General features: G+C 40.2%; 2 protein-coding genes across 3 annotated transcripts; one reads left to right on the top strand and one right to left on the bottom strand.

The window, feature by feature from the left end:
• The first annotated feature begins 3,505 nt into the window (after positions 1-3,505).
• On the top strand, positions 3,506-11,809 carry LOC147307952 (acyl-coenzyme A thioesterase 5-like). Of its 2 annotated transcripts, none has more exons than XM_086271035.1 (4): positions 3,506-3,877; positions 9,828-10,355; positions 10,473-10,675; positions 10,754-11,809. In XM_086271035.1, exons 2-4 carry the CDS (start codon positions 9,899-9,901, stop codon positions 11,360-11,362), a joined length of 1,269 nt encoding a protein of 422 aa, XP_086127161.1. In that variant the 5' UTR covers positions 3,506-3,877; positions 9,828-9,898; the 3' UTR covers positions 11,363-11,809. The 2 variants fall into 2 exon arrangements, with proteins under 2 accessions (XP_086127161.1, XP_086127160.1); XM_086271034.1 differs by having other exon boundaries at positions 3,508-3,877; positions 9,856-10,355.
• Positions 6,439-9,331, bottom strand: LOC147307953 (uncharacterized). The gene is made up of 2 exons (XM_086271031.1): positions 7,795-9,331; positions 6,439-6,577 (listed from the first exon to the last, which is right to left on the bottom strand). The coding sequence occupies exons 1-2, from the start codon at positions 9,055-9,057 to the stop codon at positions 6,548-6,550; spliced, it is 1,293 nt and encodes a 430-aa protein (XP_086127157.1). The 5' UTR covers positions 9,058-9,331; the 3' UTR covers positions 6,439-6,547.
• Positions 11,810-12,420: the final 611 nt, after the last annotated feature.

Below are 12,420 nucleotides of genomic sequence, written 5' to 3'. Positions count from 1 at the left end.
CATGCAGTTTGGTAATTTTAATTTCTCTTACCAAAACCATGATAATTTCATTTTCTATTCTAGATTTTCTAGTGCTGTCAGCGTTAGTCTCGTTAAAATCACGTTAACGCCATAACCGCATTAACTCGGCAAATCTCCGTTAGCGAGTTAATGCGGGTCACCCGCTGCATGGGGCTGCATGGCGTCAACGCGTTACCGCAGTTAGCTCGGCCCAATAGATTTCATCTCATGATCTTACGTGATGTTACTAAATTACCAAGCCTTAAACTTGTAAATTCTAGATGGATGGATTTAAATTAAAGGTTTTTTATGTTTAATACAATTATTCCCTGGATTAGACAGTTTAATTCTTCTTTCTAGCTGTTTCAAAGCATGAACAACTACTTAAATGTTCAAGTTTCCACTTCATGTTAACGCTTAAATATTCTTTTACTCTCATTAAACCTAAATACATTCCTATAGAATGACAAGATCAGGAGAGATGACCGAAACCAAGGACATGAATGTACAGACAAAAGGAATCAAAAAAGGAATCCCCTCTCTCATGATACGTGAACAAGACCCTGAGATACATAAACTCTTTCACCTGGGTCAGCAACTCATCCCTAACTCGGAGTGGGCGCTCCACTTTTTTCCAGCTGAGGAACATGGCCTCAGACTTGTGGGTGCTGATTCTCATAAAAATCCTCCCTAGGGGTCCTCCCACCAAAGACTGCCTCAGTGCCCAGACTCATATACCTCATCCCCAGACTCTATTTCCTCTACAGAAGAAGTGTTAGTGTGATTGAGGAGGTCCTTGACGTATAAACTGACAACGGTCTCTAGTCTTGTCAGCCGAGGATCTTTATGGTCATGGTCGGCCTCCAGATCTGCTCCGTCTTTCTTTGCCAGCCTCCTGGTCAGCCCTCTTAACTGCTGTGTCTCTGCCGCTAGCCTCCTGAACTCTCACTTCTTTGTTTTGGATTTTTTTTTTCTTAAATATGGTCCTTCTTTCCCTGTCAGTACTCTTACTGGAGCATTTTGGGTCACCTGAAGGTGTTTCAGGGAATTTTTACGACAGCCTGATAATAATGAATTACAGTAGTTCTGCCTAGAAGTAATAATGCATAAACTAGTTTTTCAACATCACTCTTAAACAGGATGTTTCTAATTTGAGAGATTTTGCGCAAATGAAAGAAAGCAGTCCTACATATTTGTAGTCAGAAGAGAGTCAGACACACGAAAAAAGCTCTAGTCAGAAATGCATAAGAACAGGGGTCTCAAACTCAATTTAGCTGGGGGCCGCTGGAGGCAGAGTCTGGGTGAGGCTGGGCCGCATTAGGTTTTCCACAAGAAAGGCATGGTTAAAAAATTCCAATCTTCGCAAATCTCTTTTTTTTTTTTTTAACACAAAATATGAAAAATAAATAAGCAAATTAAGAATTAATAAGAAAATGAATCAATCTGTAATACAGATTGATATAGACTCAATACTTGAAATGTGCAATTCACTTGTATTTTTATTTTTATTCCTATTTATTCTATTTATCCCCTTCGTATATTTTATTTATATTGTCTCTGTATTTATATATATGTGTGTGTGTATAACTCTGTAACTTCTGTCGGTGCTGTGCTTTTTTGGAAATCGAATTTCCCAGAGGAACCCACCCGAGGGATTAATAAAAATAACTGTGAAAAAATAACTAAAAATCCCACTGACGTGTGTATAAATCTATATACGTATAATGTCCCGCTGGGCAGCAACTTAAAAAAAAAAACTTTTTTTGAAGTGTTGTGAACGCAGCACGCTGGGGCGAATGTCCGCGTTTGCCCAAAGGAGGAAGCCAGCCAGGTACAGAAAAGAAAGAAACACTCCATACGTCATACATTAAAATACATTATCAAACTCGCGGGTCGCACTAACATTAAATTTTCATATTAAGGTGGGGGCCAAAAACTATCGTCCTGCGGGCCGCGAGTTTGAGACCCCTGGCATAGAGGATTGCACTGTTGTTAAGCGTTGTTTTGGGTGTTCTGCGTGTACACGAATAGCTTTTCATGATGTACTTTCTGGATAGCAGGAATGGTATCTGGAGCAAAGTTCACATAGCAACATTGGCTCCATTAGAGTTAACCTCTAAGTAAAATGGGACGTGCTTGCCACACTGGCAAATACTATTATACTCATTTAGTACAGGTCAAATATTACAGGTCTGCCACTGACTGAAACTGTATTTAAGTTGACATTAAATCCAAAAGGTTAAATTCAAAAGAGAGATTATTAAAAAAACATATCCAGCAGCTCTGCATTTGTTTGCAACTCAGGTTCTTATTCCAAAGGGATCAGTGGTAACTTTTTGTTTTGGTAAGCACTCCAGTCTGTCATGGCTCTCTGCACAAATGTCTTTACAAAGCTTTTCCTAACGGCTTCCTGTTGAAGCCGTTAAATCCAAAAGTCTAGGTGTATTGTTTGGGGAGTGTCTGTGTTTGATAAAACCAGTTTGATCCAGGTGAATTATGGATGAGATGACTTTCTCAATTCTGATTGTTACTGCCTTGGTTATAATTTTCATATCTGTATTAATTAGTGAGAGTGATCAATAACTACATGTGACAGTGGGATCCCTGCAAGGTTTAAGAAGAACTGTGATAGCAGCTGTGTTTAAATCACAGGGAATAATACCAGTTTGTTTTATTCCTTGGATACATTTTAAATATATTGGGCTGAGCATATCCCAGAAAAGCTTATAGAACTCAGCCGGGAAGCCATCCAGCCCTGGCACTATATTGTTTGGTATAAGAAATATTACATGGTTAATTCTTTTTCTGTTAATGGAGCTTCTAGCTCTTATCTGTACATCTGTCAAATGTAGTACATTTATATTATTAATATTAAACTTACTCCTTCAGTTTATAAATATGCTTACGATCCCCAGCCAAAATATCCCTAAATTTTTCTTAACCACTTATCCAATTCACTTAACACTTACCCAATAATTAAGGGGGCTGGAGCCTATCCTGTCCGACATTTAGAGAGAGGCAGGGTACACCCCAGAAAAGCTGCCAGTCAATATTTAATTAGACAAAATAATTCCTGATATTAAAGCACAAAAAGACACAGAATCACATCTACAACCAATTTAGAGCACCATCTATCCCAAACTTCATGTTGCTTCGCTGTGGGAGGAAGATAGAGTACCTGGAGAGCACCTGTTGGAGGTTATTACTAGGTGAAATGAATATATATGTTGGGGAAAGGACATGGCCACTACCAGTAGTCCTGTGGGGGTGGTCTTTTATCTGTGATCTATTATTGAGTGTTTGTTGTGTGATCCTGGACCAGTTCTTGACCTTACCCCTTTTGTCCCAGGGCCTGTTTTATAAAATATATATATATATATATATATATATATATATATAAAAATATTATAACTGACCATAAAACTCAACAAAGCTAGTCACCTCAAAGTAACTTTGGCAAGAAGACGAATTAAACAGGAAGCCGGGAACAAAACCTGACATACTGGTAACTACCTCCAACAAATCCAACATGTTCTATTGAATATGTTACTAAGTAGTAAGGTGGTCATCTCTTAATACCAGAAAAGCTGCAATTTTCAAATCACTATGTGCTTTGATGATTACATAAATGTGGAAATGAGGAACAGTTTCAGACAGATGCAGCATGAGGGGAGGAGTCAAACAAAAATTTAAGGTGTGTTGAAGAAAACCTGCCAGCCATTTAGGTAGCCCTCTATGTATAACACAAAACGTGGAATTTCCCTCATCTCACGATTAACAAATTCCGCATCTTTTCTTAACGTGGTTTCTGGAAAAAGCCCTGGACTCTCCAACAACTTTTTGTTTATTTTCCGGCAAGCTTCTGTTAATGCTTCTTGTAAGTACTTCTAAAATTTTCTTCTATTTCTGGTTCTGCCCTTAAATCCTGATGTTGGATACTGTGTTATAATCTTATTGTAGTCATATTGTAGTCTCATTGTAGTCAATGTGCGATTTCCCAGGCTTTTCAGCATTTATTAAACAAAAGGTTGTTATTACGGCGACCGTGGCTCAGGGGGTTGGGAAGCGTATCTGTGGTGTTGGCCAGAGGGGCCAACACCAGTAGGCGGCCTCGCTTCTGTCAGTCTGCCCCAGGGCAGCTGTGGCTGGCTACAACCGTAGCTTGCCTCCACCAGTGAGAATGCGAGAGTGAATGAATAGTGGCATTGGGTGCCTTGAAAAGCGCTACATAAATCCAATCCATCATTATTATTATTATCTTCAAGCAGTTTCCTTTTTTCTACATAAAAAAACACATACTGAAATTTCTAAGGTACTGTAGACAATGAAAAACATTGAATTTTTTGTTTAACTGTTCAGTTTTAATTTAGTTGTTTTTCTATTACTTAATTACTTTGATGTAGTATGATTGCAGATAAAGCTTTAAAACTTAAGAAAATACAATTAAAAGTCTGAATTTTGTGCACGCATTCACATTTTCCAAAGCCATGCAGTGGAGAGGAAGAGAGAGAGGGGAAGGGGGGTTGGGGGGCTATAATCGGTACCGAGCAGCTCTGCGTTTGTTTGCAGTTCAGGCTCTTATTGTGAAGGGATTAGTGATAACTTCCTGTTTTGATAAGCGCTCGAGTTTGTCGTGGCTCTCTGCACACTTTTTGCTCGTTTGCCAGTAGTGGTGGGAGATTTCGTGAGTGTATGTGTTGAGCTCGAAGAGTTTTCTTCTTCTTCGGCCATGTTCTCTTAATAATGCACACACTTGGTGGTTGATTACTTTTCCCGTTTCTTTTATTGTTAACAACACAGGAGGGGAAAACCATACATTACTTCAGCAGTTCGCGCTTCGGAACAACAGGAACAGGAAGTGAAGTAGTCTATAATCACCAAAATAAAATCCTTTTCAAAATAAAATGACAATCAGAAAACTTCTTTCACAACATAAAATAAATTAATATATTTACTCATGAGAACACAAATCTAACACCCCCCCTTGTTCTCATGCTGCTAGCCCATAGCATCTTATGCATTTCCAAAGAACCATTTTTGAAACTTTCTGAGTCTCACTCTTGTAACTGGTTTTGTTAGTATGTCTGCAGCCATTTCTTCTGATGGACAGTGTTCAATGCAGATTTTCCTTTCATTTACCGCTTCACGAATGAAGTGATATTTCACATCAATATGCTTTGACCTCTGTCTGTTCACTGGGTTTTTACTCAACGCAATGGCCCCTTGGTTGTCCCCAAACAGTTTAGTACATGTGTACCTTTTTCTGTCCATGCCGTTTAACAGTTGGGTTAAGTACATGCTTTCCTGAGTAGTGGTTGCAAGACCAATGTATTCAGCTTCACATGTTGAGAGTGCCACTGTAGGCTGTTTCTTTGTTTTCCAAGATATTACTGGTCCCTCTTTAGTAAGTGCAAAACAGTAGCCTGTTGTACTGCGTCTGTCTTTTACAGAGGATGCCCAGTCAGAGTCACTGTAAGCAATTAGATCTAGATTCTCACTGCTTTTCTTAAAGATCAGTTCAAAGTCATTTGTGCCTTTTAGGTATCTGAGGACTTGTTTTGCCATTACTAAGTTCTCTCTCGTGGGTTGAGCTAGTGTTTGAGATAGTCTGCTAACAACCCAGCTTATATCTGGTCTCGTACACGTCATGGCATATATCAAACTGCTCACTATTTCTCTGTACTCTCTTGAGTTAACAGTCTCATTTGCATCACTTCCTCCACATGTAGTAGTGTCCGTTTTTAGTTCACACGGTGTGGATCTGGGTTTGCATTCAGACATCCCAAAGCGTTCCAACATTCTTTGAATGTACCTCTTCTGATTCATCCTGATTTCATTCTCTTTTTGTATAAACTGTATCCCAAGAAAACTGGATATTTTCCCCAGGTCTTTCATGTTAAACTTTGACCTCATTGTTTCTTTGAATGTGTTTAACAAGTTAGTATTGCTAGCCGCAATGATCAAGTCATCTACCCAGATGATAACGAGTAGAGTTTCATGTCCAATGTCCTTTCTGTATACACAGTGATCAGAAAGGTTTCTTTCAAAGTCATTTTGTTCAAGGTAGTCATTCAAGAGTTTGTACCAGTTTCTACCTGATTGTTTTAACCCGTAAAGGGATTTCTTTAATTTGTACACCAAGTTTTCTCCTGACTCTGTTTGCTCAAAACCTTCTGGTTGTTCCATGTATATTTCTTCCTCAATGGGAGCATGCAAATATGCAGTTTTAACATCCATTTGGTGGATAATAAGATCATTCTGGACTGCTATTTGCATTAGGGTTCGCACAGATGTCATGTTTGCTGTTGGTGCAAATGTCTCTTGGTAATCTATTCCTTGTGTCTGGTTGTAACCTTTTGCTACAAACCTGGCTTTGAATATTTGTCCTTGTTCATTTTCTTTGAGGGCGTAGACCCATTTTCCTCCAATGGTATTTCTACCAGTAGGTAAAGTAGTCAGTTCGAATGTGTCATTCTCCTTCAGAGAGTTGATTTCTTCTGTCATTGCCTGTTTCCACCTTGGTGCCTCTGGTGACATCAGCGCCTCTTTATAGGTTTGGGGGATTCCACAGGTTGCTCTGTAACAATAATCAACACTTACAGGGGTTTCATTTGCTAAATCTTTGCAGTTAGATGTGTAATCCTCTAAATATTTAGGAGGTTTCCTTTCTCTGTTAGGATAGCGCTCAGTTTGGTTTTGCTCATCACCCTCATTTCTTTCTATGTCAGGGTTTGGTTCATTTGTGTTGGTTTCCTCTTCTCTAGGAGGTATGTTCTCTGCTGCATTTTCATTTTGTTGTTCTGTACTTTCTTTTAAAGGCACTACATGTTCATAAGTCTGAATTTCTGTGTCATATTCATCAGTCTGTGTTTGTTGTTCAACAGTGTTCTTCTTGATAAATCTCACGAGTCTGTGTTTTGACACTTTTCCTGTGTGAGGGTTATAGACCAGGTATGCTGGGCTATTTTTACTATAACCCACAAATATCCCTTTTTCACATCTGGGATCAAGTTTCTTGTGATCATGTATGTATGCATAACAGTCTGACCCAAATATCCACAGTTTTGAGAGATCTGGTCTTTTCCCTGTTAACATCTGATACGGTGTACTTTTAGTCCTGTTACTGTAGCATCTGTTGCGGGTGTGTGCTGCATTTTGGATGGCGTAAGGCCATAATTCTTTTGGCAGCTCTTTTTCTAGTAAAAGACACCTCCCCATTTCAAAGAGAGTTCTCCATTGCCTCTCAGCTGTGCCATTCTGATGGGGAGAATATGGCGCAGATGTCTCATGCTTTATACCCTTTTCCCTTAAAAGAGACTGGAAGGAACTGCTTGTGAACTCGGTGCCATTATCCGATCTAATGCACTTAACACTGCCGTATGGTGCACAGTCAGCTAGAAACTTTGCTGTGGCCTCTGTGGTGTCACTTTTCTGTTTTAGAAAGTAAACTGACACTGCCCCTGAAAAATCATCTGTAAATAATATAGCATATTTATGACCACTTTGGCCACTAGGTTCAATGGGGCCCGCTAGATCAGTGTGCACCAACTGTAATGGGTCACTCGCTTTTGGGTCGCTTTGTCTGTTTCTGTTGTTAGTGAATTTCCCTTCTGTACACACATTACAATCTAACATGCCACTGCCTGTGATTTTCATGCCATCTACAACATCGGGTAGCTTTAACACATCACTAACATTACAATGTCCTAAAATTTCGTGCCATGTTTTCACATCACAAGCCAGATTAACAGTGTCACAGGACATCATGTCATTGTATGATGTTTCATTGTTTACCGTTTTCAAATAGTAGAGTCTGTTGTATTCTTCGATGGAGAAGACTGTCCCATCTTTGTTCACCAGTTCATTCTGTCCCTTCTTGAAGATCACCTGTGCTCCATAGTTTGTAGCTGCCTTCACTGAAAATATGCTCTGAGGGTAGGATGGGATGAACAGGGCGTCTCTCAGTGTGATGGTGGTACAGTGTCCTTGTATGTCCCGTAGAGAGACGTTGGCATCTCCCCTCTTGAGTGCGACGTTGTTTGTCCTGGATCCATCAGCGAGCTCCATGTAGTGTTTCTCAGGATCAAAAGTCTCATCAAACTTTATGAACTTGTTCTTCTCTGTAATGATGTGTGAAGTAGCACCACAGTCCACCATTAGTCCTTCTCTTATTATGTCAGTAGGCAGAAGTCTTTGACTAACTTTAAATACAAAAGTCTGCTCTTCTTTCTTGTCCTCTTGTTTTACTACAGTTAGTTTCGCATCATCTCTGTATTTGGTTTTTCTTCTACATGTCTCATCACTGTGTGTCGAGCTTCTATGGTAGCTACACCACTTAGGTGTTCCCTTTTGGCGACAATCTTTTACAAAATGTCCTCGGTTTCCACATCCATGGCAGGTGATTGATGTTAAATCAACCTTCATCACATTATCCGCTTTTACTTTGTTGTCGAATTTCTCGGTTTCCTCATAACTTCGTAGGTTGCTTTTGAACTGTGTGAATGTTAAATCTTCACTGCTTTGAGTTGTGTGAATAGCAAATGGCTTGTAAGCTTCAGGAAGCCCCTTTAGAATCATAGCGATAATAAGTCCATCACTGATGACTTCTTTTGCATTTCTTAGGGAGGTCACTGCTTTTTCAGCCCGGATAATATAATCTGTCACTGTCTCATCTGGTTTCTTCTGTAAAGACGTCAGCTCTGTGTACAGTGCGATGATTCTGGGCTTGCCTTTACTATCGTAGTGGTCACGTAGTATTTTTAAAGCTTTTCTTCCATCGTCAGTCGCATCTCTCATTACCAGTGAAAGGCTTTTATCATCAAGAAACTGTATCAGTTCAGCGTAGCATTCAGCGTTCTTCTCTGCATCTGGGTTAGTGGCTGATAATATAGTGTCCTTTAGACCAATGATCCACATGTGGCCGAGAAACTTTGCCTCCCAAAGTTCGTAACTGTTTTCGTCTCCGTTGAACACTAACCTCTGCCATCTTCCTCCTGTTGTGTCACGCCTGGGCCCATAACCTGTTGAGCTCGAAGAGTTTTCTTCTTCTTCGGCCATGTTCTCTTAATAATGCACACACTTGGTGGTTGATTACTTTTCCCGTTTCTTTTATTGTTAACAACACAGGAGGGGAAAACCATACATTACTTCAGCAGTTCGCGCTTCGGAACAACAGGAACAGGAAGTGAAGTAGTCTATAATCACCAAAATAAAATCCTTTTCAAAATAAAATGACAATCAGAAAACTTCTTTCACAACATAAAATAAATTAATATATTTACTCATGAGAACACAAATCTAACAGTATGCCTCCACATTTGGAGGGTTAAGCGTCAGGTAAAGCTTTTGTTTTCAGGCTTAAGTCGTATGTTTAATGCTTAAATGTACTAGTTAGTGAAGCCAAAGTCTACGAAGCTTTTCTTGTACTCTGTCTTCCCTTGATCCTCGACAAAAGTCTAGGTGGTGAGGCTTCAGGCTTTTACAGAAATGTAAAAATATTTCCTGCTCTTTTACCCTTGGTGGGGGGAAGAAAAGATTTTTAGCTAGCGCTAATGCTTCTGTAGTTCTGTTACTGCAGGTCTGAGAGGGTTAGGGAAGTAGGAAGGAAGGCATCAAAATAAAAGCGCACAGGACCCTTGAAACTTGACAGTTCTGTTGAGCCAAACAAAGCTGGAAGACGTATATCACATCGTCGTTTACATCCACTTTGGATGCTAGAGTTGGAGTGAAATACAATAGGACTCTTTAACTTTACCACAAGGCCAGTGTGTACTCTAAAAGGCTAAAGTTCACAGCACCTCTTAGAGTAATAAAAATAACGTGTGCAGTAGCACTATTTTGTTTATTTTTCTATAGGGCAAAGTCTAAACGTGTAACTTAAAGGAAAGTTGCTGAAGACATGGCTTCCCAAATCAGGCTGAGGCTGCTCCCGAGTGCCAGGTGTCTGTTTGATGAGCCTATTCAGGTGAAGGTGGCCGGGCTGAGGTCGAGGCAGGTGGTCTCCCTGAGAGCCAGCTCAACCGACGACAAGGGAACTGTGTTCAGCTCTGCGGCCACCTACAGAGCCAATGGCAACGGGGAGATTGACTTGAAGAGAGACCCCTCACTCAGTGGGAGCTACGTTGGGGTTGAACCGATGGGTCTGCTTTGGTCAATGACACCGGACTCTTTGCATAAAAGACTTCAGAAGACAAATGCCCTTAATCCATCCATGGTAAAGTTCTCAGTGCACGAGGAGGCAGGTGAGGGCCGGATTCTGGCAGAGGCGACTAATGAGAGGATTCTAATGGGAGATGGGGTCATTCGGGTCCCCATCAAAGAGGGGAACATTCGAGGAGTCCTGTTTACTCCTCCAGGTTTGTCAGCATCATTTAGGAAAAAAAGTACATACTTGAAAATGTCCTAGTTACAGTTACTCATAATTTTAGCTCCATACAAAAATATGCTTGCTTTGCATGTATGTTTCATTCCAGGCAGGGGTCCCTTCCCAGCTGTGTTAGATTTGTACACTTTTGGTGGAGGTCTGTCAGAGAAAAGAGCCTCTCTGTTGGCCAGCAGAGGATTTTTGGTTCTGACTGTTGCCCTGTATGGCCACGATGACCTGCCCAAAAACATTAAGGAGATCCACCTGGATTATTTGGAAGAAGCTGTCGAGTTTCTAAAAAAACTAACTAAGGTGAGTTAATTTATTCTGGAAGACTCATAGTTGTTGAAGACAACTTTGATGGCTGTTCATTGACATGTTTTTCCACAGGGTTCCAGTAAAAAAGTTGGTGTAATATCCCTTTCCAAAAGTGGAGATCTTGCCTTATCAGTTGCTTCTTACCTACCAGATGTTGAGGCCACAGTGTGGATCAATGGCTGCTCTGCCAATATAGTTTTCCCTCTCTACTATAAGAAAAGACAAATACATTCTGCATTAATGTTTGATTTAAAGAAAGCGATTCCCACTGAGTCAGGGGCCTTCAACACCAAATACGTTTTAAACAATCCTCTGGCGGAGGAGAACAAGGGCAGCCTGATTCCCATTGAACGAGCCAAAGGACATTTCCTCTTTGTGGCCTCTGAGGATGACCTTCAATGGGACAGCAAGGCTTACATGGATGAGATGGTGGAGAGACTGAAGCGTCACGGGAAGGAGAAGTTTGAGAGTGTGTCATACCCTGGAGCTGGACACTACTTAGAGCCACCTTATGGACCCTACTGCCCTTCCAGCTTCCATGGGGTTTTAGGCAAGCCAGCCTTGTGGGGAGGTGAGCCCAAGTCCCACGCAGCAGCTGAGGTCCACATGTGGAAGAAGATCCAAGATTTCCTCAGAAATCATCTGAGCTCTGATGCTGCACAGAATAGGGCCAAGTTATAGTTTCAAACTAGACAATGAATAACAAAAATTAAAGTCACGACTGCCATAAAACTGTGATAATCATGTCTGACCTGTTAAATGTGTTGATTAATGATTCACTATTTTAAACATTTAAAGTCTGTAATTTATCACAACAGGTAGAACGGGATCCTCCTTACCCTCAAGGTATAGCTATAATTTTGTGTTAATACTCCATAGTGTCATGTAAATGCTTGTAAGTTTTCTGTTTTCATCATTAAAGTTGGTAAAATTTGAAAAAGGTTTATTTGTATAAAACTTAAAAAGCGTATCCTGAATTCTTGACACGATGTAGATTCAGTCCTTCTGTCACACTGAGGTACTTTGATGTTGCGAGACGATCCAGTTGTCACAGGGTGATGTTGCTGCAGACTTTGTCTCATGTCTATTAAAATATCTATTAAAATTAAAGTTACTTTTGCTGCTGGACACTCTAAAGTCAACTTATTAATTCATCAAAACCAAAAAGACAAGACGTATTGACTGCCGTTTAACTCTAGAATAAATGTTCTTAAGTGTTGATTTCTGATGTATTATTTAATGTAATGAAAGATTGTGATTTATCATAAACTGGCATCTGTGGCTCACAAATTACCTTGAGGCATACTGACACATCCCATCTTCACACAGCAAACTAGACAGACTGGTGCCTATTACCTTACAAGCTAATGTTAACTGAATTTTGTTTTTCCTTAAAATTGTTGTTGCAACTGTTACAATAGACGTGTATTCAAAGGCAACGAATTTGGTCTTGTGTTTGTTGTTCATGGTTTCTCAATGAACTCCCAAACCAGTGGAACACGCCTGTGTCTCTCTTAGTCCTTGTTCTACCAGACGACCCTCCAGAAAAGGAAGTTCTGCTAATAGGGGATTGTGAACTTGGTGTTTCCTCTTTAATATTACGCAGTCTTTGCCTCCCATTATAAGATAGTTTGGGATGAACTATTGTGAAATGGTACTATATGAATGAAACAAGTGAGCCTGTCAGTCTTCACTACTGCCACAAGATGGCAGTATAAGCCTCTAAATAAACAGTCGTG

The sequence above is a fragment of the Aulonocara sp. 'chitande type north' Nkhata Bay genome, linkage group LG18, assembly GCF_057382095.1.
Source record: "Aulonocara sp. 'chitande type north' Nkhata Bay isolate Kocher_YH1m ecotype deep benthic linkage group LG18, A_spYH_male_GT1.1, whole genome shotgun sequence".
Taxonomy (NCBI): Eukaryota; Metazoa; Chordata; class Actinopteri; order Cichliformes; family Cichlidae; genus Aulonocara; species Aulonocara sp. 'chitande type north' Nkhata Bay.
This window is presented reverse-complemented; position numbering and strand designations above follow the sequence as displayed.

What these genes read in the sequence shown, in the direction of transcription:
- LOC147307952 (XM_086271035.1), top strand. Translation starts at nt 9,899, where the DNA reads ATGGCTTCCCAAATCAGGCTGAGGCTGCTCCCGAGTGCCAGGTGTCTG. An exon ending in AGTCCTGTTTACTCCTCCAG is followed by an intron (nt 10,356 to 10,472) that starts GTTTGTCAGCAT and finishes GTTTCATTCCAG; the next exon opens with GCAGGGGTCCCTTCCCAGCT. An exon ending in TTCTAAAAAAACTAACTAAG is followed by an intron (nt 10,676 to 10,753) that starts GTGAGTTAATTT and finishes GTTTTTCCACAG; the next exon opens with GGTTCCAGTAAAAAAGTTGG.
- LOC147307953 (XM_086271031.1), bottom strand. Translation starts at nt 9,057, where the DNA reads ATGGCCGAAGAAGAAGAAAACTCTTCGAGCTCAACAGGTTATGGGCCC. An exon ending in GACTCTACTATTTGAAAACG is followed by an intron (nt 6,578 to 7,794) that starts GTAAACAATGAA and finishes TTATTGTTACAG; the next exon opens with AGCAACCTGTGGAATCCCCC.